A 27,180-nucleotide genomic window follows, 5' to 3' on the forward strand; every position below is an offset into this window, starting at 1 on the left:
GCACTATTTTGCGCCTAATTATTAAGACACGATAAGATTTAAATCGCATTATGAATATAGAGAATAGAATAATAGCGAAAAGATAAAAAAAATTGTTGAAAAAAATTCGATAATATATAAATTATTTAATTATTATTTCGAAATTTATTTTATACAATTTTATGATGTTTTTTTTTATGACGTGTACTTGAATCTGTGAAAAATTTGCAGGCTCAAGGATTCAACGAGAAGCTAAAGATAAAACGCTAACTAAGCAGTAGCGATATCAAATACCCGAGAAGACCAGGAAGAGATTCAAGATTCAACAGAGGCGTTGTTAAGCTACTAATCTTTCATGTCACGCACACGAGCTTAGCAGAACAAAAATATGGCAGAGTGAGAGCCCTGAACAGGTGTAACATTGAGCAGACACGAATACACGTGATCGCTCTCTTTAAGGATATACCTCGCTCCAAAAATTACTCCAAATAAACGATTTCCAAGCCACGTCAAACATTGTACGTAAAATCCAGCTGGTCCTTAATCTTTAATTAATATCCGTTTTATCTGTTACATTTTTCTTATGTCTGAAAATAGGTATATTTTTCGAATAACGTTAGACTTATAACTCGATTTCGCGCCTCGCTCGCGACCCAATCTCGATAAACATCGTACGTGTTTACATCAAGCCACTCTATATTTAGCGCGCTATTCCCAAGAAGTCTGACCGAGAAGTTTGAACGGAAACACAGTTAATAGAAGAGACTTCCATCCATAAAGGTGAAGGAATACTTAAAAAAAAGACTTAATGCGAGAACATTCTCTTTGTTAGAAATATCGTATTTCGTTACGTCATTAGCAGCAATTTCTCCTATATAAAATATAAACCTTCATTTTGACATTTCTTGAATCTTGCCTTCTCGAATAAATGTCTTGTGTAGTTTTCATCGAGACGAAAGTAACAAAGTGCAATTAGAAATAAGTACATTGCTCACCTAAACGATCGGCAGGATGCACAGAGATATATAGTCCTCGATTTCCACTGGGGTTGTTTACCCAATGATCGAGAGCCGCAGTGACATTCAACGTCAGCCAGCCCTCTTGGCTTGTCGTTACATTTATGGCATCGACGTATTGTAATTCTCGAGTCCTGGAATATGAAAATAAATCGTACATTTTTATGTGATAAATATACATTTAGATTTTTGTATTAAATGATATAAAAATGAGTTTTCTTAATAGCTTGATAGGTTCTTTTATCATTTGTAACTATTATATTAATTTTCTATTCAATATTGTTCTGTTAACTTAACTTGCAAAATTTAATATCGAGATTGGAATGTATCATACATTATTCAACGTTTAATATTACAAAGTTACACGGCAATTAGCAGCAATCTACTTTGAAGTTTGATCTAAAAATATCGATGAAAATTGATTGTATTAGCAAAATGAAAATGAATGATTCTGAAGTAATTCTGTGCATCCTCAAATATTAAAATTTATATACACATAATTCCTTAGTTAAATTATAAATACATTTGTAAAATAACTTGTTATATAACAACATATATATTTTTATTTCAATTTTAACGCAGATCGATGATTAAATTACATGAAAATGTGAGATACACATATTTAAACTACGGTGCAATGACAGGTATTCTTTTTGTTTTGCATATTGATAGATACATACACGTGTGTATGCATGTACATACGGAAAGCTAATATTGTGTTCTTAACAACATACCGTTGAGAGATCGTTACACGTGACATATCTCAACACGAAGATTCTTTGTCGTGATTCTCCGGATTGTAATTTCTAATTAATCGCGAAGCCTCGCGCGTGCCTTGTATCAATAAGAACTCTGTAAAGCAACACATCATTGCCGATCAGTGTCTATTAAGCAAATGATCTTCGCAGCATCTAGCTTTTATCGCTTTTCGAGGATCGATTATAATAAAAATTGAATGAATTTGATTTACTCTTTTAACGAATTTTTTTTATTAATGATTGCCATTCAATTCTGCAACATAATTATCTGTATATTATTTATTCATATAAAAATAGGAAAATATTAATATGAAATTGAATTTAATAAATCTCACGCGCGTTATAATCTTGTTTTCAAATCAGCTAGAGACTAGAGAATTTTGAAATTTCTTGTTTCAATCTTCATCTACAAGAGAGATTGGTATCTGGCCATTTTAATTTCAAATGTAACTTCTCTCACAGTTCAAGAAGAAACGCTTACCATTGGAATTCCGTAACGTAATGATGTACCGCGCAGAGATCTTATTACGAAAGCAACGAGTCGCCAGCTTGTCTCGCGACGAAGAAGAGGCAGGAGGAAGAAAGGAAGGAGGTGGAGGGATGCGTCACGCATAGTTTGACTTTGATGGAAGGAGCCGAAACAGCCGGCGAAAAGGGTAAGAAGAAGATGAGGAGAGAGAAGCAGCCTCTGAAACGCAACTGCGTAGGCGGATGAGACGGAGAGGCCACGAAGAGAGGCCTGTTAGGCCGTCTCCACGGCTAATTTACCTCAATTTACGGAATAGTGTTTCCTGTCGGGGCTCGGTATATCGGTCAGGCTCAGGTCACCAAAATTCTGAGGGAAGGGGAGAGAAGGACAAAGCGAGACGTGCCGTCGGCTGTCATTCTACAATTCCTCATACTTAAATCAAAAGGCCGAAAAGCCGAATAGCTCCTAGATGGGCCGAAGCGAAACGGCGGAACGATTTCAATGGATATATAACTAGACAATAGGATGGTAGGTCAACATTTCTTCATGGAAACTATTGTATACATATATGTATATATGTATGAATCTTTTGTATAGACTAATCTGATGAAATCGATTGTATACGTCATATAACTAGAATGATGTTACTCTTGAAATCTTTCATAAGCGTGTTCGACAAATGTTGACTATTAGAATTTTGAAAAAAGTCTCAAACTGGTGGTCAACATGACGTATATGTTTACTACCTGAGGTATTAAAATTGATTACAAAGCTAAATATATTTTGGTGAAAATATCGACATCGATATAAAGAATATTTAAAAGTGTACTACAACGTTTTTCCAAGCGTTAGGAAGAGTTACGACCATTAACGGTGATGGATCGTCTCGTGATTCACGATTTGTGTGACGGAGCGGTGCGTCTATTAGATGAAACGTCTCTAGACAGACCGTCGCCGTTTACCGCCGGCGTAGAGGAGGTTTGCCCTCTCGGATTAACTCACCACGCTTTCCTTTTTACGATTCAGTTCCCATTTGAACGGGATGGCGCCCGCCAATGGTCCTGTGGCTACCGTCCCTCGTTTTTATTCGCTTAAATGTACTTATATATAGTTATATGACCCGATTATCTTTGCATTATTGTTGCGAATAATTTCCTCTAAAATGTAAATGTGTATTTTCCAGATACCGAGGGAAGAAGTGAAAGTAGAAATGTTCCTTTCGTCTTTTGAATGAAAAAGACGGATACAGAGAGATATATCCAGGATGGAGAGGATGAAAGAGGACGTCGTCCAGAGGATTCTCTTTCTGCAGGTAGAACAAATACTTGGGGCTTTTTCGGCGAAGGGGATTAAGGACCTTCTAATTAGGGATACGATGACTATGTCAAAAACCGCGAAGGATGCCCGGAGGAATATGAAATTGGTCTATAATCCAGGCGTCCTTGGCACAAAAGCGAGCGAACGACGAAGACAATTTTTCCTTCGTGCTTTTATTATAGATAGTTTGAAAATATATCACGTTCAAGCTTCTTAAGATTCGAATCTCTTAATATACTAGTATACAATTCTTTAATACTATTTTAACTTTTCTACGCATCCTAGAACTACTAGTATAATTTTGAATAATTATGGATACATTTCTCTTACCCATTCTCGGTCTTCAACACCCGATACACCGTGATCGTGTGAGATCCATGATTCTTGCGACCCTTGAATTCCGCGACGCGGTATAGCTTTAGCTCAGCGCCAATTATTTGATCCTGAGGTGTTACTTCGGATACGTCGAACCAGAGCCTCTTCCCACGTTCATGCCTCACCCCGGGGATGTGATGATCTATTTTAAATTACAAGTCTACGATCAGCCCAGGAGCGCTAACAATAATAATCACGTTAAGCAAAAGCTCACATTATTCGCACATTTGACTTTAGAGCCGCAAATTTCATGGCGAATACACGAGATTTCAAAAGTTATACATATTATACTAAAATGTACATGATATTAATGTTTTCGATGTGTGATTATTAATATTGCTTGTGCGACATTTCGAACAAAATTCCATATAATACGTGTTTAAAATTGTCTTGGTCGAGATTTCGAAAGTGCGTATACCTATATTTTTTTTCCATTCTTTTGGAGGAATTCTACTAATGCGAACTATTTTTAGGGATATAAATTGTAAAAGCGTCGGCTTATCGATGCGGCTCAACTAGGGAACCTGCGACTCGGGAGCTCGTGGTCAAACCACTTTACGAAAAAATCTCTAGATCTCTACAATAGAACGGAAATTAGTTCTTCGTCTTGGGAGCAGAAGACATTTTCCGAGATATCCGTTATCGCAAAACGAAACCTGTACAAAAGGAAGCATCAGGTCGATAATGGACCCTCGGCGAGGGCCACACCACTTGAACTCTCTACGAGGAGAGGCCCTTATAGAAATGAGTCGTGGACAATTCGCAGCGTGAAATCGACCTCTTTCTTTCCGCCAAAGCAGCCGCCCGTTCTGCGGAGCGAAGAAAAGGTAGTAAGAGAGAAATACCCTTCCTTCGCGCGGTAGACTTGATGCCCAGGAAGAGGTGGGAGAGGAAGGGGGCTCTAAGTAATGCCTAATGCCTCTACTGAAGTGGGCGGCGAGATCCGAAGAGGGACGCGAGAGAAGAGAGAACGAGGGGGTGGGAGGGGGAGGACATAAAAATTTGTTTTGTTTTTTCGTTCCGACGGTCGCATTCCAACGGTACCAGATTGCCGGGGCCTCCTCGACTCTCGGGGTGGTCCCAAATAGCTTTTGGGACCGCGCGTCTTGGAACGTTCTGTGGCGAGCCGTGCGTTTTTGTTTTTTACACTGTGCCGCCGCGCTGTACCTTCTCATCGCCCCCTCCTATGTATGTGTGTTTTCGTATACATAAAAGGGGCAGAATAAAATTTCACGAACGTTCTCTTAATTCCCCGATGATGATCAATTTTTGACATCAACGTTCACACGTGACCTGTCTTTTTCTTCTCTGTTGAAGAACCCAGGATGAATAAGAGAAGAGGATCGGAACTGTTACATTTAATTCCGCTGCGAATCCATCCATCCATCCATCTATCCAGGATCCAGCGTTCTAATCTTCATAATTCGTAGCCATGCCATTCTCCCTCCGGGCAAGTCGACCGTCCGCGCGAAGAAGGAAGATTGTACAGGAGGGAAGTGAAAAAAGGGAGCAAAAGGACGCGAGGGACGAGCCCGAGCCCCCAAGTTGAGACATTTTAACCTGCTCGTGGCGCGAGGAAGGAAAGAGAGAGAGGAGAGAGAGAGAGAGAGATACTTATTGACTCGTCTTTCCCAGGGGGGTATCCCACGGTGGTAGGAGGACTTTGTATAAGATATACGGCCTATGGCGAGCGCGTGTGTATCTGAATTAATCCTTTCCGTACCCTCCCTTGCATCCCTTTGCTTCTAAGCTCCTGTCTTTCTCTCTCTTTTTCTCTTTATATTTGTATGTAACGATTTGCGACTTGTTACATCTACTGTAATGATCGGATTTACGTGCATGCCGCGCATTTCGCGTCGAATAGTCTAGAACGTTTCTCACCGACGAGAGGACGACAGCGAAATAGAAAACCAGACGTAAGAACGGAGAGGAGGAGGAAGAGGAGAAGGAGGTAGTAACGGGTTTCCGAGGAATCTGAAATGTTCCCTCTTCCTCTTTCCTCTCTTCTTATCTCATCTTCGCGAAATATATCTCGTTTGATGTTTCAAATCGATTCCTTGTCCACCATTCATACCGTGATCTATGCGTTGTGAAAAAACGTTAGGGAAAAAAAAAACGAGAGAAGAAAAGTAATAGAGATTTTTTTATCTTAAATTTGTATCGGAGGCTGCGTGTAATTTTGAATAATTCAATCGTAAAACAGATAGATGACAATGTAGTCCTATAAATTTTATGTTTGCCGATTGCCCCGAGAACTCGTTACGCGTGTTTCCCATCCTTTTCGTGATTCATCCCTCAGGAACGTGTGCGATAAGGAAAATTCTTCTGGTTTTTTGAAGTCCCATCGATTCTCAATATTAAGGATTTTTTCCGGGAAAACCTTTTCGGCTCGATAATTGTTTTTAGATAATTAATCACCTACAAGATTACTTTTAAGACTGATGTTTAAGGGAAACTATTTAAAATTTTCTGTGTTTATTTGATATCTTTGTGCATTTTTTTGTTTTTTTACAACGTATATTTATATTTGTATTAACAATATCAGCTAATTCCTTTTTCGTAATGTCATAAGAATGCTGTCATAAATTATTTAGTTGTCGAGATGCATCAGGAACGAATTCAGGGGTGAATGAACGCGAGGGAAGATATTACTTTATTTGGTAAATGTATCCTCTGTGCGATCAATTTTTTACCCAGAGTATATATAGATTTTTCGATGAATCTGACATCGACTTTGCCTTATATCTATCTAATTTGATCCTTTCGAAATCTGAAATCTTTCTTTACTAATTTGCGGAGGAAAGTGTTTATTCATTCATCGATTGCATGGAAAAATCGACATTAAGTGCTCCTGGATGGCCGCAGTGGGTACTGCGGCCATCTTGGATTGATGACGTCAGAAGCGAGAAAATGTATTTTACCAAAAAATTCTTGCGACGTACGTGAAAATAAAAATGTTTTCAAAAATACCGGTTGAAATGGATAGAACAGACTTGTAAAATATACCGAGAACTCCTTTTGCTTGGGTAATCAATAAATAACATGTATATGTCGAATGAACTTGAGCCTAACTATAAGGACGAAAACCAGCTGTTTGACATTGAAAAAAAAAATTAATATTTGCTTTCACATATTAAATTCTACCAAAATGAGAGTTTTCGGTATATTTTAACACCACGATAATTATTTTAAACACAAAAACACTGCACTAAAACGAAAAATAACGCTGTAAGTCGCAAGAATCTTTCAGTTTGCTAAAATCTCATTTATGCTTATCTATTAATAGACGAAATCATATTATTTATTAATTATATATTATTTTCGTTCATAATTATATCTTTTACCGATAAAACAATATAGAGATTTTATTTTCATCTTGTTTTGAATGAAATCGTCACTGTCAACGCGGACTTGGCAATCGACTTAATCGAAGGATCTATTTTCTTTCAATACCATTTTCTCTATACTAATGTCTATTTTTTTGTTTAGCAAATGATTAAAATTCGATTCGGAATCACTCACTGCGCGGGGTGAAGCTCATGATGGCGTCGCTTTGATCGATCGCCTTCAGATCCTGCCGACTGAGATCGAACTCCCCAGCCTTGCGATGATCCTGGACCGCGGAGTTCTCTTCCTCGTCCTCGCCGAGGGTATTCTTGTAGATGTCCAGCAGAAACTTGGGCGCCGACCTCTTGACCTGGGGAGGCCTGCCGACGACGTTTCGCGGACGATCCGGGAGTCCCAGGAGGTTCAGAAACTCATGTTCCAACTCGCGTTTCTCACGCTGGCTAACCACACGATGGACCACCGTCTGGTCCAAACCGTTGTCCACGTACAGACCGCTCATCCTCTCGGCGCTACCGATGCCGAGGTCGTCGAGGATCGTTGCGAGAAGCAACAGGATGAAGAGAGGCCGTATTGACATCTTGACGATGTTGAAGAGAGGCCCCGGGTGTCTGTTTAATCGTAAGGTTCCTCTGTTTTTTATCCTTTCTCTTGATTTTCTGTCCTTTCTCTCGTCTACTATCTTCTCTTCGAGATTCAAGAGATCACTCAAGAGATTTCTTCAGCTTCTCTTCCTTTTCTTGTCTCTCTTTGTTTCTTTCTCACACATTTATTGACAAAAGAAAAGTTTTTGATATTTATTTTCGTTCCTAAAATTCTTTCACTTATGCAAAACACGTGCGTCTTTTTTCAGCAATCAGCTGTGAAGAGTTCCGCGACTATTCAGAGCTGGACGAGAGTGTTTGGAGGAACAAACGATTCGAGGATTTCACCAAATTGAAAATGTTTGGTAACTTTAGCCTTAGCTCACATTCCAAGAATTTCACACTCCAAACAGCTTACAATCTTTGAGAATTTAATGACTTGATCGCGAACTGGCGGTCGAGATTCTTGAATAACGGTGATCCTGATCGACTGCGCGCGTTGCGGTTTCTCGTCAGGAACATGAACATCGCGGACAGTCACAATCGCAGCGAACTCCTCGAATGTCCTTAATGACTCGACGATCTCGTCCTGCGACTTCGTCTTCCACTGGTACCGCGAAAATCTTGAAGGAAACGATTGTCACGATGGTCGCTTTCGAGCTCGACTCGTGTCAAATATTCAGCATCGATGCGACTGTGTTGGAATTTGACAACTTCGATGAAGGAGACCAGAAATTTACGGTGCATCGCGTCTTTTCTATCAATCAGCCCCGGTGTTTTCGATACTTCTTACGTTATATTAGAAATAATTATCTAAATTAGAAGTATCTATTAGAACATCTATCACAATTCTATCCTTCAACGTTCTGATCTCGCTCGTCTGTTTCTTCACGCGCGACAAAAACACAATATGTCAATCTTTCCGCGCACATCACCTTCAATTTTCCCGAAAAAGACGTGCCAGTTCGCGACTAGTCTGTTGATCGGTCACTTTGCCCGAGCAGTGAAGATTATATATCCTTGTTTCTTCTAGTACTTGAAGATAAGTGCCCCGACACACTTTATCACCGTCAATAACGCAGAAATGACAGACCAGGATCAGGAGCGATTATCCGTGATAAAGGACTAGTTGTGCTCTTCGATCGGCAGTCTGTATCTCTAGTATTATATCGGATGATGCGTTCCGTCAACAGACTGGAAGAAGAACACCAACGCTTTACGCCCGTCGTCGATGAACTGTGAATGACCATAGGTCACCGTGGATGACTCCTGGCAACTCTCGCAATGCGAGTGGCAGTCTGTTTGTCTGGCCCATGCCTGTCGTCGTCCCGAGTCGTCTCTCTGCGAGCTCACCGCCTCCCAGGTCCGTATCTCGGGGCCTGATAGGCCCCTCTCCCGCCGACATTCGAGCTTTTCACTCTCCGAGCTGTTCCTCCTCGTTTACGACACGCAAACGTATGACCTCATTATCACTTCACTACTCTGCTTTGCAACAGCTTAGAGTCGAAGTTGGAGTGTACTTTGTTTAACAGCGTCATTAATTTTTGAAACGAAATTAACATGTGAGAGGAAAAGAAGACATGAACATGCGAAATAGAAGACAGCTGAGGTTTCTTCATTATCAATATTTAATTTTAATATAAGCTTTGGAAGCTCGATCAGTTGTAGTGTTGAAAAGTTTGAATAATAGTTGAAATTCTCTGATATTAGAGATATAATTTATATTCCCAGTATGGAATACACTAACTAATGCTTGCTAAAACTTTCGATAGGTCAATATCCCTGAAGCTGTATGTGGGATGTGAAAATTATGGAAAGTTTACCGAGTCGTACCTCGACTTCTGAAGCGCAGCAGAGGATGAAGCGAATTTTACGACTCGTTATTCGCACGTTCCTGGATCCTAGAGGTAGGACCGCCCCTGACGAACGAGTAGGCGGTTAATATTGGCAACCAGGACTGGTCGCCGATAACTCGACTCTCTTTAACGAGGTGGTATCGTGAACCAGGACTAGAGGACGCGATGGCGGCTCGTGTGAGAGGCTGTAAAAGATTCCTCTATGTAGGTAACTAATATCTCTTTAACTTTCGCATTCCTATTTACATTTAATAAGATGCGACACCAAAGACAGTCGGTCTCCAAGTACCAGGTAAATAAAAAAAAAAAAAACACCTATGAAATAATTGGAATTTTATGAAACACCTTTCTTCGAAGATGCCCGTTTTATTAGCGCATTTCTTTTAAAATTGCTTATTAAATCGGAATAACAATGATTTTTTTTTAATTGGTCGATGTTGATTAACACCACATCGATATATTTAGATAAATATAATTTTTGCCTAATAATTTTATAGATGTATATTATTTATATATTAGCCAGCGTATTCCATAAAATGTAAAAGGAACAGAAGGTGTAACTGATTAGTGGCCTGTGTGTGGTGAAAGTGAATTCAAGCCGCAAATATCAAATGTGTGAAGGCAATATATGCACGGTGTGAAGAAAAACATGTATCGGAACGCTGCTAATTTTTTTTAGGTCTATTCGAGAATCAATTATAAATGAAATTATTTCTTAAAAATAAACTCGTATATTCGTGTTATTTTTCTAAAGAATTCGCTTTGTTCAAACTTTTACGAATTAATTTTATTTGATATATATCGACATACATATATATCGAATCTAGTGTGATTTTGAGGAAAAGAATGTTTCTTTTCGAAATTATAATAAGTTTTGATGTGAGATAAACGATTACGCAAAAACTTTTTTTATTTTTCATTTCTCAATCTGTTATAAATAATCTTCTAATAAAATTTTTAATTGTTCTGCATCGATAAAAAACCTGCGGTTATGCGTGCGACAGATAATGAAATGCTTATACTTTTTATATTTTTGTAAGATATTCTTACAATAGATATACCTCTATACAAGTATAGATAAAAACTTGTAGATAAGATTCCTCTAGAAATTTTTTATGAGTAGATAAAAATCTTAAACCGAATTCTCGATATGAATAATAATCGATCACAGGAAGTGTATTCATAGGAAAAATATGTAAGAAATTTTCTTAGAATTTTTCAAGTTGATCATTAATACATGCTGAATAATGCAAAGAATTTTATTTATGTTTTTCTTGGAAAATATGTAGCCACAGAATTAGTTGAGAGTTATGATATATCGCATACACGTCTTAAAAAGACAATAATCTTTTCGCGCTTTGTAAAGTTAATATTTTGATGTCACTGAAAATTTCCATTTTCAAGTCTTTTTAAATTTTTCAATAAGACATATTCTAACGATATTGTCATCAAATATACCTGTAGGAATTTACTTTAAAATTTGAGAAAATGTTCGAAGAAAAAAAAATAAATTTATCTAATGCTCGACATGTCAAATCAAGAAAATAAAAAAAATAGAATGGGACGAGAGCGAAAAAAATTTTTAGATCCTCCAACTTTCGATTTAGACGATGAGGAATTGACATTCAATTTCGCTTAATACAGTCCTCTATAATCAATGTGTTATTTCAGATACGCTGCTCTCGAGTTCCTCTCTTTGTGGGACGACGACTGGCTGGGTAGTGCGTTAAGTCGGTTGGCCATGTCGGTGTCAAGTCGGTGCCAAGAAGTCTACTGGCGATAACCAGCTGCACTGGTAGACTGCCTGCTGCCACAAGACAGGCCCCGTAGGGCCCCTGTGAGACCGGTTATACTTGACCCAGCGCGCGATTCGTTCGAGAGACCGGATCGCTACCGACGTACACACATGTGTACGTATCACACATACAGCTCGAAGGCATACGCAGGATCGCAGATACGAATCAGGAACGAAATGTCGGAGAAAGGAGAGGTGGAGATTGGCAGGAATCCACGCAGTTGGGAGATACAAAACTCTTCGAGAGAAAGAGATGGCATTTATGCAGATGAATCGCCAAGGATAGGCTGTTTATTATTCAATCACGGGCTTTAAAACAATTACGGAAGCGAAAAATTCTACTTCCGCAAGCTCTCTTCTTTCAAACGCTTATCCATGGAACGAACAAAGCGATTTGTAATGTTTCCTGTGGAGATATTTGATAGAATAGGATCCAATAATATAAATATTTCGTTTAAATGATTAAAATACATTACATAATAATCTTTCACCAATTAATAAAAGTTGTTTTTTTTTTGCAGATATTTTTTTATTTATATGTCTAAATATAACGAGTATAGTGACAGCTTCTATAGTTTAGCATCTGTATATGGTAATAAGATGAAGAATAAAACAAAAAGGGAAAAGGAAAAAGTATCCTCTGAATATTTAAAATGTCTGTTTATTTGAGAAATGTAGAAGAACAGCAGAATAGTTGAGATATTTTTGTTTCATAATCTCTACGTATGCAAATTTATTTCAAGTTGTTGGTATAGTGACAATAAGAAACTAAAGCATTAATATATATAATTCTTTCTATTTGAAGGATACATCAGTACATTTATTGTATTTATTTATTTTAATTGAATATTTAATGTCTCTTTAATCTGGCAGCCACTTTGTATTATAATATCAATAACAAGGAATTGCACATAAATAATTTAATTTAAGCACAATTTTTTTATTCTATTGTCTAGGCTTGTAGTTGTATTGTCAATAATAATATAATATAGAAAATGAGAAGAAATGCTTTTATTCAATATAATATGCATTAAAAAAATTATTTACAATGTTAATACTTGATTAATGAATTATTTAACGTACTTTTCCATAAATTTGCGGTGAAATTCGCTTCGCAGAGAATCATTGATGAAAACGTCATGTTTCTTCTTAGGTTCAGAACGCGCACAATTTTTGAAGACAACATCGTCGTCCCATCGTCTTCGTACCTTCATATCCACTCTTCCACTATGCAAGGCATAGTTCAACAAAGGATTTCCCGAAAGAATATTTTCCATGCGTATCCTCTCTTCTTCCTGCCGCTTCTCCATCTCCTGCAAGATTTAAAACAATGCGGATTTGTAAACTATGAATGTCAATAGAGGGATGAAGCTATTGTGAGTAAAAATGTTTTATGTTATTACTTCTAAATATCTGGTCATGAGATTCTATTACTTTTGTTCATTTTTATGTACATATTTTTCATATATCTCTTTACTTCCCGTAATTGTTCAAAATTTGTTACATGTAACAATTATTCTATAATTTTTAATACATGTGTTATAGTACTTGTGTAAAAAAAATGCATTAATTTATAACATGTGTTAAAAGTTACAGAGCAAGTGTGTTGGATTTTTGCTTTGAACTTGTACTTTAACTATAGTCAATTTTATCAAATTGTATGTCTCAATTAATTGAGACACGAGATTCTTCTTTGCATGTTCTCTGGAAGCAAAAGATATTTATAAAATAACTACTTCATCACTGATATATATTATTCATCTGACTTTCATAAGATAAGTTTGCATTCTTTTTCACTCTTGACCAGATTTGTAAAGTTTTTAATCGATAGTTGCAAGATTTCCCATACTTTTTTAGCTTGTTCCGCTGCCCGTTCCTTCTTAATTCTCTGGAGCTCAGCCAAGAGCACTGCAGTCTCATCTTCATCGCTGTCAGAATCTGATTCATCCTCGTCAAGTGGATCATCCGCATCTAAGCTGGCTGCGGGAACTTGATCCAACTTCTGTCTCTTCGCGCTGGATGTAGTCGATTCTCTGGAAGGTTCAATAGCACGACGGCTCGATCCTTTATCTTTTTCCACTCGTTCCCTATCCTCCAACTCCTTCCTAAAGTCACGATTTCGCAGTTCTTCGACTGTTCCTTGCCCATACTCCCTGCAAAGAAACATGTAAGTAATTCTTCATATAATTTAAATTTTATTTTCTTTAATTTTTTATTTTATTTTACTTTTATTATTAAAGTGTATTTTATTGACATTTGTTAATATTTTGCGCCCTGTCCTATCATATTTTCATTTTTCCTTGATATAACCTCAAAATAATCTCCGTCAACACGGCTAAGAATTCTCTACTAGTTTTTGTTATATTAATTAATAAATCAATATTTATTACAAAAAAATTGCAGATTCCAGAGAGATTTATACTGACGACTTACGACTCCATCCGTCAACATACATACCTATACTTGAGCTTCGTGTGCGATGGCAAGTCCCTGCTGCTGTACTGCTTAGAAATCGCGCTCAGGTCCTTCTCACCTCGACCCTGGCCACCTCGGGCGGGCTCGAAGGTCGGTCTCGCCGCCGTCGTCATGTTTCTCCGCTGAAGAGGCTACGCGATTTTTGACAGCTGACAGGAGGTCGGAGAGACGCGGCTTGTCGGTCGGGTTCCTCTTCTCTGCGCAAAACGTGGGGGGGAATCGCGATGGTGTGATGGCTGACGGGAGTTGTTGGCGATCTTAATCGATTGTCACAATAGGTCGCGGGTGATGCCCCCAATTGTTTTCCGGCGAGGACGCCAGCGGTGACGTGACGTGACGCGACGCGATGACCCGATGCGGCCGGACGCCTCCGATCTGATCCGGCATCGATCGATCGATCGGCATTGAATCGCGCGGCGCGGCTCCGGGATGAGCGAGAGGAAGTTCACGCGCGGCCTGGGGAAGCCCGGCATGGCGGCGCAGCTACGGGAAACCGTGTCGCAGGTCGTCCGCGAGAGCACGGTCCAGGTGAGACCCGTCCTCGACGTCTCTCCCTGGAACTGGGTGTTCCCTGTGGCTTTTGTACCTGAGGACTCCTCTTATTCGTCACCTGTCAAACAAACTTTCTCTAATATTAAGCTTCATAAATTAAATTGATCGTTTTTTGATGCCTCTGTTGGATTTAATGTTAAATGGATTTCGCAGAAATATTATATGTATATATATCAAATAATGAACTTTCTACGTGCGATAGCTGAATTAATTCTTCACCTTTGAGGTTTGTGTTGTTTTGTGTATTTATCTGTTTGTTTCTTTACAGAGTAAACCACACCTGGTGGAACCTATTGACTTTGAGAACTTTATCCTGAAGAATAAGACATTGCTTCAAAATGACCCTCAGCGAGAATTACTGCTATATCCTCAGGATGATATTTCTGTGAGTTATCACATTTTTATAGTGTTTATCTACAAGCTTGCCAGCAGTATCCGTTTCATTTCTAGATAAGCCAACAAAGCAAGACTGACGATAGGATACGAGATAAAAATATATGAAATACATGCAAAATATAATTCATCTTTATTATGTCTTTCATTTTATGAACAGGCAAAATTGCTTAATTGAAAAAATTTAAGACATAATTTCTTTTAAGATAGAGATATAATTATGATTATTGTTGTTAAATATATATTTTTCTACAGCAAGTGGTTCTGCCAAGAAGATATCGTAGCATGGTACCGACAGCACAGCATATTACAGAAAGCGAAGAAGGAGTGGAAAATCTCCTGACGAAGGAATGTTTGCATAGTTATACATCCAATTGGAATCTTGTACATTACAAATATGCGGTATACAGTGGAACTTATCTCGAATTGCCAAAGTATGTGAATCTAATGTTAAGATTAATTAACATGAAAATTACATTTGTTGTTTTGTAAATAATTTTATTCTTTAAATATATAGGATATCGAAAGCGGACGACCTAAAAGATGAAGTGTATGAAATCGATACAGAAGTGGATCAAGTAGATGAGGTAATATTTTTTTTTTTTCTAGAAGATTTATATTGTAGCAATGATACTTTTGATGCATTTTTAGAATTATTAGAATTATATAAATATCATATTCTCTTGTGTTTTTTTATTCAAAATTAAGCATTGTATATATTTTTGTAGGAATTAACAAAGAACGATGGCATAACGAAGGAAGGCTACTTGATGAAAGGACCTGAGATTGGCAGTTCAGATCGAATGTTCGCTCATATTGGTTCGAAATCATTCAAGAGACGTTTCTGCCATCTTAGACAGGAAGTTGATGGCACTTACATACTTGAATTTTTCAAAGACGAAAGGAAAGGGGAGGCCAAACTGACAATAGTTATGGATTTTTGCACAGAAGTTGTCAGAAATTCAAAGCGTGGGAGATTTTGCTTCGAATTACGAATGAGTGACACTCACAAGTCTTATACCCTGGCCTCCGAAAGTGAGACTGATATGCAAGATTGGTTGTTGAAACTCAGTTCTGTGTTGCAACATTATAAACAGCAAGAGGAAAAACGTGCCGCTTCATTGGAGAGAGCCTGCAACACGCCTCCGCCTTCACCACAACCCATGCAGGTGATGCAATTATTATTTTTAAAGTTGCTTTAGTCAATTATTAATTTGTATCTTTTTTTATAGAGTTTGATAAATCGATCTAATTATTTTTTATTTTGATTTTAGGTTTATGGCACCCTGAAGGGCCTTGAACAAAGCATGAATCCACAACTGATAAAGTACTCCAGAGAGACTGATACCAGCATTGCTCTAGCAAGGAGAGAAAATAGAAAAAGACTGTTCAGTGTGTATCCTTATATACCACACTCCAAGATAAGTACAGGGCAATCTGTCGATCAAAATGTGGATCCTTACAAGGAGCAATTCGGCCATAGAATTTTCGTCAAGTGCGAAAGCCTGAAATTTCGTCTGCAAGCACCTATAGACGAGAAGGAATCTTTGTGCCAAGTGGAACCTTATTACACAACGTTGAGTTTATTCGACGCGAGAAATGGTAGAAAACTCACGGAGAATTTTCATTTCGACATTAATCATGAAATGGTGCGAGATATGACAAGAGAATTGAGTCCAGCAGGAATCACAACAGAGACGGAGGATATTACTCTTCCCGGGGATTTAAAAAGTATTCCTTCAGATTGGATTAAGTATCCAAAACAGGTATGCGAATTATTTAAATATAAGAACGACAGCAGAGAACCTTATATGATCTTAAACATATAAATGTGCAATTGCAAGATAAAGATTTATAAAAGATACTCAACATTTGAAAAATATACTTGCTGTTGCAGGCTATATTCAATATCACCAATCCTCATCCGGACATATTTCTCGTCGTCAGGATAGATAAATTACTTCAAGGGAACATATATCAGATCTCAGAGCCATATTTGAGAGCTACGAAGGATCCAAGATTGGGTTTGAAGGTGCACAAACAGGTCCGAGCGTGTTGTCAAAGGTAAGATTTGTATGTTTCAGATATATTTTCTTGTATTGTCGCAATATCAAAGCGTAAACTTTTCGATTAAAATGAGACAATTAAAGAAATGATTATAAAAAAGATCTTGCAATCAATTTTTTTAGACTGGGAAACTATAGAATGCCATTTGCATGGGCTGCAAGACCATTATTTAGATTATATAGTAATGAATTGGACACATCATCGGACTTTCCAGCGATATACAGGCAGGAAAATAACAAAATAAAGGACGAAGAACTATTAAAACTTCTTTCAGAATATAGAAAGTATGTATATTCATAATTAATTAGTATAATTTAGATAGTTATACTATAGAACTTAATGTATGTGCTACAAATAAATATAATAATAAAATTAAAGATAATTAAATATTATGAATATAATTGAAGATAATAATTAAATTTGTCACAAAAATTTATTTATAATATAATTTATTATATTAATAAAATTTTCTTGCAGACCTGAGAAGCTTAGCAAATTGACTGTAATACCTGGTTGGTTAAAAATAAAAATAGAACCTATTACGGACATCCCTGAAAGTGAGTAAATGAATAATATATGATAATATAATATAATAATATATATTATTAAAAAAGTTTTGTTGTCTTGGTTTTTGTGCATAATATTTTAAGAATATTTCAAAGCTAAAAAAATTTACAAATTTCGAGATTTAAGAATTAAAAAATTCAAGAAAAAATATAATTTGAATATTTAATCGGTGCACAAAAACTAAATTTTGCAAATTAATTTTCTTAAAGACAATTATTCTAGTAATTTTTGTAACAAAATAATTCTTAATTCTTATTATAAAAGAAGAAATTATATTTCGCAGTGGTTTTGAACAGAAGTTCAGTATGTGATACGTAAAATATGATTTCCAGATACGTTGTCAACTTGCCTAGCACCTTTAAAGTCATTTCCGATACCTCCAACGGCAGAACCAACAATCGAGATCGCCGAGTTCGAGAGCACTTCTGAGAGAGACGTGTATCCATACGTCTCGTACATCAATCATCTCTATGTATATCCACAGACCCTCTGCTTTGACAGCCAGAAAATGTTTACCCGAGCTAGGAACATAGCGTGCATCGTGGAGCTTCGCGATGACGATGGCGAGAATACCAAACCTTTACGAGTACGAGTGACAAAAACTTTCTCTTTAACTACAAGTTTATACGAAAATTGAATCTACAAATCTTGATTTTTCTCTCTTTGCTATTATGTAATAGGCGATTTACGGGAAACCTGGTACACCATTGCTATGCCTGCGAGCATCGTGCGCAGTTTTACATCACAACGCGGTGCCTTCTTGGTATGAAGAGATCAAGCTGAAGCTGCCTACAAAGTTGCACGCGAAACACCATTTACTCTTTTCCTTTTATCACATAAGCTGTGATATGAACAAGAAAAAGGAGAACGGCGTTGAAAATTGCGTCGGCTATGCGTGGGCGCCTTTGCTGCACAAAGGAAGGTACGCCGAACGATTGATGAAATTAACGGTTGCGGGATATTGACACTTTTATCGATAAATAAATATGTGTTTAAAATGTTACGTGCAGACTGAACGTGGACGTGGAATCGAGTATCCAAGTACTACCTGTAGCGACGCACTTGCCACACGGCTATCTTTCCATACAACCCCTTGGGCTAGGAAAAGGGGTAAGAGTAAGATCGATTATCGGTATTATTAATTAATTAGCACAAACGATAAAATTAGTTATAAATTAGTTGTCAAAATAATGGCGGTAAAATGAAAAAATAACATTCATAGAGGCACGAAACAAATATATTTAGATGAAATAACATGAATGTACGTTTTCGTAGAACGCTGGACCGGATATCACATGGATCGACTCTCAACGACCCATCTTCACGGTATCTTTCCAATTAATTTCAACGGTATTTACGCGAGACCTTCATCTGCACAATCTGTTCGTTCACGCTGAACGTATCCTGGACACGAGACCTTCAACGATACCGTCGGATTCAGAGACCTGTAAAATCTTGAAGGCGGCACACGCAGTTCAACTAGTCACCGTTATAACGTTTTTACCTACTATATTGAATCAGTTGTTCGTGTTGTTGGCGTGCAATACCAGTCAGGAGATCGGATTGTACGTGATCAGGGTCTTGATACACTTTATAAACATGGTACACGAAGCCGGGCGCAAGGAAATTCTACAAGCGTATATCAAGGTATAAGATGTTTGGATTTGCAGTACTTTTAATTAAACATTTTCATTATTTATTGTCGATTTATCTCGATATTCTCTTTGTGTTTGTACGTAGTTCGTGTTTGTGCTGCCTCCTCTACGAAATGGCAACGTCACGGTTCACGAGCAACTGGCGAAACATTTGCCAGCTTTATTGCAACCGAGCAACACCGATTTTCTGGTGGTGAACAAGTTTATGCACCACTCGAGCTTTTTCTTTGAAATAATGATTAAAAGCATGGCGCAATATCTCCTAAGTACTGGTAGGATAAAGGCAAGTTGTTTTGGAAACTATTTGTAATTAAAATGTAGATTGTTCGAAATAGCTTGCATTTGCCGAGATAAATTATCATACATTAATATCTGTTTTTGTAAAAATTAATCATTTCACGTAACTGAATATAATAAATACAATATATTTATAGATGCATAGAAACGAGCGTTTTTCGAACGATTATCACGAGAAGATCAAAGCCTTATTGGAAGTAATTATGCCATACCTAATGACCAAATACAGAGAAATGCCAGTGGAAACGCACGAATTGAACAAAAGCCTCGCACAATTCTTAAAGGTATATAATATTGTGTATGAGAAATTATATATATATATATATATATATATATATATATATATATATCTTTATCATCTCATCTTTTAATTTTGATTATCGTAGAGATGCCTCACATTCATGGACCGCGGCTTCGTGTTTCGTCTCATCAATTCCTATTTGGACAACTTTTCGCCGGGTGATCCACGCACATTGCACGATTTCAAGTTCACCTTTCTACAGATCATTTGCTCTCACGAGCACTACGTATCATTCAACCTGCCGATGATGCAGTCGCGTCTCGTTTCCAGAGGTAGGTTTTTCTTGTCGCGTGTATGTAAGAATTGCGGTGAAAGTAGTACTAATTTATTGATAAACTTAATCATTTCGCGTGTTGTTTGAAAGATGACAATGACACTGATTGTGAGAGAGAACCAGAATGCGATGGTACGTTCTATATTTATATATCCCCCCACGAATATGTGTTAACATTTTCATGTTTGTAGCTATATGTAGGTAATTACAATGCGAGTTAGAATATAATTTAAATGTCAAGTTTAAAAGCACCTGTGGAATCGAAGGATTTACAAAACGACAAATATTTGCACTATTTATTTATTAATATAATCGCGTAGCGCGCGCTTGCGTTGTTTTAGTATGAACTAAAAATCACATATGCACTCTCTTACTTGTCTGTTTTATATTACACGCATTTATATGTATTATGTGTATAAATTTCGGTTGCATTATACAATTAGAAAGCGAATATTGAAAGTAGAATATGAAACTGAAATGTTTTTATTTAATGAACGACAGATTTGATGAATGAATATTGTCTCACGGAGGAATTCTGCAAACACCACTTCCTAGTTGGTCTACTGATGCAAGAAGTTAAAACTTCTCTCAATGAAATTGTGCAGATTCGTAAGGTGGCTATAGGCACTTTACGAGACTTAATGGCGAAGCACGAATTGGATGATAGATATCAGAATAAGGTGCGTGACTGAATATCTTTATTAATTTATTTAAGACAAGCTGTGCAATACTTTTAAAAGAATCTATATTGTTAAAAAAAATAAATAAAATTATTTATGCGAATTAATCTGTAACTATTTGTTTTTCTGAATATTAATTAATTTTTTCAGGGTCAATTGAGTAGAATAGCATCGGTCTACATACCGTGGCTCGGGATTGTTCTGGAGAATTTGCACCGACTAGAATCAGTACAAGAGAGTGAGATCAAGATAGAAATGAAACAAAATAGTACAAATAGGGTGTCAACTAGCAGTTCGTTTCTGGCAACAAAGGATAGCACTATCGGTGCTACTGCAAGCACACCAAAGTCCATTCATAGGTACTGATTGATTATTGGACAGTTATTTGATAAAAACGGAAATCGAAAAGAAGTAGTAATATTGCTCTGTTTTATTGTTGCGTTTAGATTGACTCTTCATCTGGACACTCAGTCACCCGTGAGAACGTCTATACATCTGCGAGACTCGACTTACTTCGCCGCTATCGCGGGTCAAGGATTAGTAAATGGATATTCCTGCGCTAGCGTCGAATCCGACACGTCGACGGTATCTGGTGCATCCCAGTCCAACATTTCCCAAGAGACTGCCATTGTTAGGGAATTGGTGGATAACGGAACAGGCGAGAAGAAGAGGCATTCGCGTACGTTGAGCGTGACGCAGTCGTCGCCTAGATGTGATAAATTGCAACCGTCAGAAGTGAAGGATATATTACTCTGTTTTCTGTTCATCGTCAAATATCTGGGCGATCATCAGGTAATCGCCTGGTGGCAACAATGCAACGATACAGAAATACTGAGCTTCTTCACAGTGATCGAGTGAGTAGCAAGCAGATTAAAATAACATAAAAAATTAAGGTATACAAGATTGTTAATGCTTGTTGTTCTTTTCTATGTTTAGAATGAGCTTGCATCATTTCAAATATATCGGTAAGAGGCAAATAGCCGCCAATGCCGCGAGTAATGTTGGAAAACCGCGTACCGTTAAAGCGATGACTTTACCGGCTAGAATGGCACCACCAGATTTCACTAATGAAACCACTACCGCTACCAGCACATTACAACCTCATAATACAGTTACTAGAGAGAATCTTGTTGAAAATGAAACCGGTAAGGTGTACCAAGCTCTGTTGGAAGCGAACATGGCGACGGAAGTCGGTCTTATCGCGCTGGATTGCTTGGGGCTCTTCTGTATTCATTTTAAAGTAATTATAATTAATAAGCTTAAAAATAAGAATTATAATTAGTAAGCTTTGTTCTAGCTAATGATTTTATGTACAAAATATGTCGCCAATTATTCTCTGGAATATTTAAATTGCTAATTATTTTTATTTGGCATAATTATATCACGCTATAATAACATAATATAATAACATAATTACAAAAAACGAAAAATTTGGTCAGTTTAGATTATAGAGGGAGGAAAGTTTTATATATAAAAAATAAATAAATATCCTTAATTATAAAATAATAGGAAAATAAAGAAATCTATAGAAAAAAGTGTATCTGTAGATTCTAGCAATTAAAATGTATTGTTCTAATAAATCTAATTTTTTTGCAGGATGTTCTTTTGGCGAATGAAGGCGACAACGCAGTCATGCAAAAGATTTTCAACATTTATTTATCGTTTCTTCAAGTCGGTCAGTCAGAAACCTTATTACGTCATGTTTTCGCTGGATTTCGAGCTTTTTTGAACAATTATTCCGTCGCGCTTTTTAAAGGTATTGACTTTTAATGGAGGAAGAATGCATAACTGATAAGAGATTGCACATACGAGTAATTGACTCATATAATATACGTATAAAAAGCTTGAATAAAATTCTTTATTTTGCAGGCAATGCTATGCTTTGTGGACGTTTGTGTTATGAGCTGCTACGTTGTTGTAACAGCAAGCTGAGTTCCATACGACAAGAGTCCTGCGCTTTGCTGTATTTGCTCATGCGAAGTAACTTTGAGTTTACCAGTCGAAAGGGATTGACTAGAGTGCACTTACAGGTACAGTAAGCTCGAGTTTACAAGTATAATGGCTAATTTTTCTCTTGTTTTATCCCACGATATATTTAAAAACTGTTCAATCATGATTAAATGAAATAATGCTCAATAATTGATTCTCTCTTCTTTTATAGGTGATAATTTCAGTCTCCCAAATGTTGGGAAACGTAATTGGTTTGAACAACTCGCGATTTCAAGAATCGTTATCGTTGATCAACAGTTACGCTTCCTCCGATAAAGTTATGAAAGGCACGGGTTTTCCAGTTGAAGTGAAGGATCTCAATAAAAGAATACGAACGGTTTTAATGGCGACCGCGCAAATGCGAGAGCATAATAACGATCCGGAAATGTTAGTTGACTTACAGCACAGTTTGGCAAACTCGTACGCCAGCACGCCCGAGTTGAGGCACACTTGGCTGGAGACGATGGCCAGGAATCACGCCAGAGACGGCAACTTTTCAGAGGTATTTTTGCAAATTATCACACGAACTCAACGTGTGTCTCTTATTTATCGAAAAGTTGTTTCACGAGACTCTCTTACATAATGTACGCATTTCAATAATACTTGTTTTATTTTTAAGGCTGCTTGCTGCCAATTGCACATTGCAGCGTTAATGGCCGAGTATCTAAAATTGCGGAAAGTTCAATCATGGGGCGCAGAGGCTTTCGATCATATCTCTGCCAACATATCGAAAGACGAGCGAAATCTTAAGCTCGACGCTGGTGAGATTTGTATGTTTGCTTTATTGTATCGTGTTTATAGTCTGTGTTGTACTCTCGTCGTATTCTACATGGACATGTAAATTGAAAACCAATATAAGAGATATTAAATATATATATATATATATATTTTCATAGGCGTTCAAGATATTCACTATAATGAAAATCTCTTTCTCGAGCAATTAGAAGTTTGTGCTGACACTTTAGAGAAAGCCGAGCGTTTCGAACTGCTCGGACACTTGTATCGCTTGATAGTTCCTATGTATGAAAAAAGAAGAAACTACGAAGCTCTGGCGAATTGCTACTCGCACTTGGCGCAAGCCTATAATAAAATCGTGGAAGTCACACGAACTGGCAAAAGATTACTTGGAAGGTTTTACAGAGTAGCGTTCTTTGGCATGGTAAGAAATATTTATTTATGTATTACTTAAGGCTTCTGACTCCTCGCCGACCATGTTGGAATTGTAACGTCAGATAATAATTCAAGGAATAGTTTTCGAGATATTTTAAAAATGTGCTAAAACCATCGGAAATTTTTATCGAAATATCTTTTTATTTAAAAATGGCATCTAAGAATTTTCAGTGTGTGCTTTCTCACCTTTGACGTCATAATCTAACATTGCGGCGAGGATCCAGAAGTTGAAAAATTTGGATATACATCCATACGCAAATTACTTGTCGTCCAAGAGATATGTAAGATATGTTTTATATCTTTTAGGCATATTTCGAAGAGGAGAATGGTCAAGAATATATCTACAAGGAACCCAAAGTGACATCATTATCTGAGATATCGGAACGATTGTTGCACTTATACAGCGAAAAGTTCGGATCTGAGAACGTTAAAATGATAATGGATTCTGTACCGGTAGACATAAGCGAATTAGATCCCAAGATAGCGTACATTCAGGTGACACACGTAACACCGTACTTTGAGAAGTCCGAGTTGGAAGTGCGACAGACTGAATTCGAGCAAAATCACAATGTATCGTGCTTCATGTTCGAGACGCCGTTTACTAAGGAGGGCAAAGCGAGGGGAAATCCAGAGGATCAATGGAAACGCAGGACTATTCTCACGAGTAAAATCAAATAATTTGAATTATTTCTTCATATTAGGCTGAAATCTTACTTTATCTTGAAATAGAGGTATAAAGCTTCATTATGTTTGCTTTCACAGCACAATATGCTTTCCCGTATGTGAAGAAACGCATTGGAATTGCCGATAAACGAATAGTGGAACTGAGTCCTATCGAGGTTGCTTTGGACGAAATGAGACAACGTGTTCAGGAATTGGAAGACGTAGCCTTAATCGGGCCGACAGACGTAAAGAAGCTGCAATTACGTCTTCAGGGTAGTATTTGCGTCACAGTAAACGCCGGTCCTCTGGCTTACGCTTCCGCGTTCTTGGATCCCGCCTTGTCTCCGCAATATTCTGATGACAAAGTAGAGGAGTTGAAGGATGTTTTTAGGTAAGCTTTATCATGATCTCTCTCGCACGCGAATGCCACGATTGCGACAGTGATTTATGGTTGCGTTGCGCTTTTTCAGGGATTTTGTGAAGATATGTTACACAGCGCTACAAATTAATAGCAAACTGATCACGCCGGACCAACACGAGTATCAAGAGGTATTGCGTGAGAATTATCAGAAATTGTGCCAGAGCTTGTCGTCCTTGTTTGGGGAACCAATATGGCCGGATGAACAAGTAGGAAGCTTTAAACGCAATAGCGCCGCTTTATTCAGTGCCATCAGCGGCGCCAATAATCATAGCAGTACAGCCTAAGTCAATAATCTTAGATTGTTCATCTGATAGACCTCGGATTTATTTATCCTTTTTTTTAGCATAATATGTAATATTTAAGCATCTTCCAAACACAAAGCTCGTGAAAGTTACTTGTAAATTGTCATTTTGTATTTAGTTTTCTTCTTGTTGCCACATCATTAATACAAATCTGTGATTAAGTATCCATATTTTGCAACGTTTGGCCTAATAGGAAAACATTTTCCGATCACTGCCAGATATTTTGGACAAGTATTTAAGAACATTATAAAAAAGGTACTGATTAGGGAATTCTGTGGGTGGATTGTAGTCATTTATAGTATATATAGAATCAAGAATTTGACAAGCCAGTGAAGAAAGCTACTTCTACTTATTAAAATTATGACGTTGATGTTGTAGTCGAATAAGTTGCAAGTTTAGACTAATAGAATATAAGTTGGATGTCAAAGACTCACCCCCCAGGGCATTTATATAGCATAATCTATGACGATAAAAATGTACTTTGATACACATCTTAGTTCTTTCACTGTGAATAATATTAGTCCCTAATGCATTCACATATTTATAATGTTTGTGTAATCAATTTTGTAAGAATTATATTCTTACCTCTTTAAGAAAACTATAGTCTATAAGAGCAGAAATAATTTAAGAAAAGAAAAAGAAATTGTAATATTTGAAGAATTAGATTAATTTTTTTATCATGTCTTAACTGAATCCTTATTACATCTTTTTGCTTCATTAATATAGACGATAGTTAATTCTTTATGCTTGGAGACTATATATATTTTAGCGTATCAAATTTATAACTTACATATAATCATGAAAAGTATGAATAAATTTTTTATCCTATGTATGTATACGTTGCAATATGTATAGTATACTGATGATTTATAGATACTTTATGTAAAAATCGATTTGTGTATATAACTATTTTGAAAATTTTTCTTGCATATATAAGTACTTTCTTGCATACAAGTGCTATTATGCGATCGGCTGTTTTAGAAATAATGCAAAACGAAAGTACAGATCCTTTAATATAAATCATCAGACATATTTTTTGCTACATATTATACATATTATGAATTTACGTAATGCGCTTGCATTAGTAGTATAAGGGGAAAAATTTCTTTTTTTCTGTACGGATCAAGTAACTTCTATGCCAATTACCGCAATTTATGAGAAATTAAATAAAAGTTTATTTATACTATATATGAAGAGAGGTGGAGACTGTAGTATCCAGTTGACTACGCTTTACGTATATGGAAACAAGTCCGACCACTTTGATACCTTGCAAATGCGCACATATAGGGGTAATGTTACATATTGATAATTAATTATGAAAAACGCGTGACATAAAATTTTATAAACTGCGAATGCGAGCGAAAGAGAGAAAGAAAGTATATATGTGTAAATTCATTTATTATTCGTGAAGTCATACCGGTGCGGATATTGTAGACTAGAAATAAGCTTTAACAACAAATGCTAAAATATACGAAATGACAGAGAAAAGTTTGCTTTGAGTATGTGTCATAAATTATGTTTCAAATCTTTTTTTTTGTTATCTGAACATGTAACGAAGATGTGTGTACGCATACTAGAGTACACATATTAGAGACTGTGATGCCTGATAATTGGAGACATTTTCTATATTTAATTTTTAAAACTTTTATTTCAGTCTTTATTTTAAATGTTTTTAATGTATATAAAAAATAGATTTAGGAAATGTAATTACGTTAATGTATAAACTATTTCATAATGTCGATTATATAATAAATAAAGATAAACATTTCTCTCTCGAGTGTTTCGAAATTTTGATTGGAATAAGGAGTCAAAGAAAAAATTCAGTCCATTTTTTTCCTATATATCATGACCTGATACAATTATGAAACAATCTTTTGTGT

At 36.8% G+C, this 27,180-nt stretch overlaps 4 protein-coding genes across 12 annotated transcripts in view; 2 read left to right on the plus strand and 2 right to left on the minus strand.

Annotated features, from left to right (window-relative positions):
- Positions 1-9,163, minus strand: part of gbb (glass bottom boat) — a 13,615-nt gene extending 4,452 nt beyond the window's left edge. Inside the window, exons 1-3 of the mRNA XM_029313210.2 lie at positions 7,437-9,163; positions 3,870-4,056; positions 975-1,129 (exon numbers count right to left, since the gene is read on the minus strand). Of these exons, the coding sequence (XP_029169043.1) occupies positions 975-1,129; positions 3,870-4,056; positions 7,437-7,839 (745 nt within the window). The 5' untranslated portion in view covers positions 7,840-9,163. The remainder of the gene's footprint in view (positions 1-974; positions 1,130-3,869; positions 4,057-7,436) is intronic.
- The window catches only part of LOC114938875 (uncharacterized), a 27,066-nt gene extending 14,548 nt beyond the window's left edge, over positions 1-12,518 (plus strand). For both annotated transcript variants that reach the window (XM_029312988.2, XM_029312989.2), the window contains 9 exons: positions 211-759; positions 2,216-2,750; positions 3,406-3,534; positions 4,388-4,741; positions 5,232-7,880; positions 8,113-8,208; positions 8,877-9,206; positions 9,616-9,907; positions 11,371-12,518. The gene's annotated coding sequence lies outside the window, so the exon portion shown is untranslated. The remainder of the gene's footprint in view (positions 1-210; positions 760-2,215; positions 2,751-3,405; positions 3,535-4,387; positions 4,742-5,231; positions 7,881-8,112; positions 8,209-8,876; positions 9,207-9,615; positions 9,908-11,370) is intronic.
- Positions 12,491-14,458, minus strand: c12.1 (spliceosome-associated protein CWC15). The gene is made up of 3 exons (XM_029313211.2): positions 13,952-14,458; positions 13,344-13,647; positions 12,491-12,807 (listed from the first exon to the last, which is right to left on the minus strand). Exons 1-3 carry the CDS (start codon positions 14,080-14,082, stop codon positions 12,565-12,567), a joined length of 678 nt encoding a protein of 225 aa, XP_029169044.1. The 5' UTR covers positions 14,083-14,458; the 3' UTR covers positions 12,491-12,564.
- On the plus strand, positions 13,891-27,077 carry Ziz (dedicator of cytokinesis protein Ziz). 8 transcript variants are annotated; one of them, XM_085480464.1, is made up of 29 exons: positions 13,891-14,497; positions 14,790-14,906; positions 15,170-15,348; positions 15,432-15,501; positions 15,643-16,083; positions 16,189-16,680; positions 16,812-16,978; positions 17,104-17,265; positions 17,459-17,538; positions 17,881-18,134; positions 18,229-18,470; positions 18,559-18,664; positions 18,824-19,195; positions 19,289-19,486; positions 19,638-19,784; positions 19,887-20,073; positions 20,166-20,207; positions 20,577-20,755; positions 20,906-21,114; positions 21,202-21,609; positions 21,692-21,995; positions 22,352-22,511; positions 22,625-22,785; positions 22,917-23,246; positions 23,364-23,514; positions 23,641-23,903; positions 24,221-24,578; positions 24,677-24,968; positions 25,048-27,077. In XM_085480464.1, the coding sequence occupies exons 1-29, from the start codon at positions 14,399-14,401 to the stop codon at positions 25,280-25,282; spliced, it is 6,405 nt and encodes a 2,134-aa protein (XP_085336590.1). In that variant the 5' UTR covers positions 13,891-14,398; the 3' UTR covers positions 25,283-27,077. The 8 variants fall into 8 exon arrangements, with proteins under 8 accessions (XP_085336590.1, XP_085336592.1, XP_085336591.1 ...); XM_085480466.1 differs by having other exon boundaries at positions 23,364-23,505; XM_085480465.1 differs by having other exon boundaries at positions 18,559-18,658.
- The last annotated feature ends 103 nt before the right edge of the window (positions 27,078-27,180 follow it).

This window comes from Nylanderia fulva, unplaced genomic scaffold (genome assembly GCF_048542155.1).
Source record: "Nylanderia fulva isolate GAGA-0341 unplaced genomic scaffold, ASM4854215v1 Scaffold15, whole genome shotgun sequence".
NCBI lineage: Eukaryota > Metazoa > Arthropoda > Insecta > Hymenoptera > Formicidae > Nylanderia > Nylanderia fulva.

Coding starts and splice junctions, on each gene's coding strand:
- c12.1 (XM_029313211.2), bottom strand. CDS start 14,082: ATGACGACGGCGGCGAGACCGACCTTCGAGCCCGCCCGAGGTGGCCAG. Junction 13,648..13,951: donor CACACGAAGCTCAAGTATAG/GTATGTATGTTG, acceptor GTTTCTTTGCAG/GGAGTATGGGCAAGGAACAG. Junction 12,808..13,343: donor CAGCGGAACAAGCTAAAAAA/GTATGGGAAATC, acceptor TAAATCTTGCAG/GAGATGGAGAAGCGGCAGGA.
- Ziz (XM_085480464.1), top strand. CDS start 14,399: ATGAGCGAGAGGAAGTTCACGCGCGGCCTGGGGAAGCCCGGCATGGCG. Junction 16,084..16,188: donor CTTCACCACAACCCATGCAG/GTGATGCAATTA, acceptor TTTTGATTTTAG/GTTTATGGCACCCTGAAGGG. Junction 21,996..22,351: donor TCTTCTGTATTCATTTTAAA/GTAATTATAATT, acceptor ATTTTTTTGCAG/GATGTTCTTTTGGCGAATGA.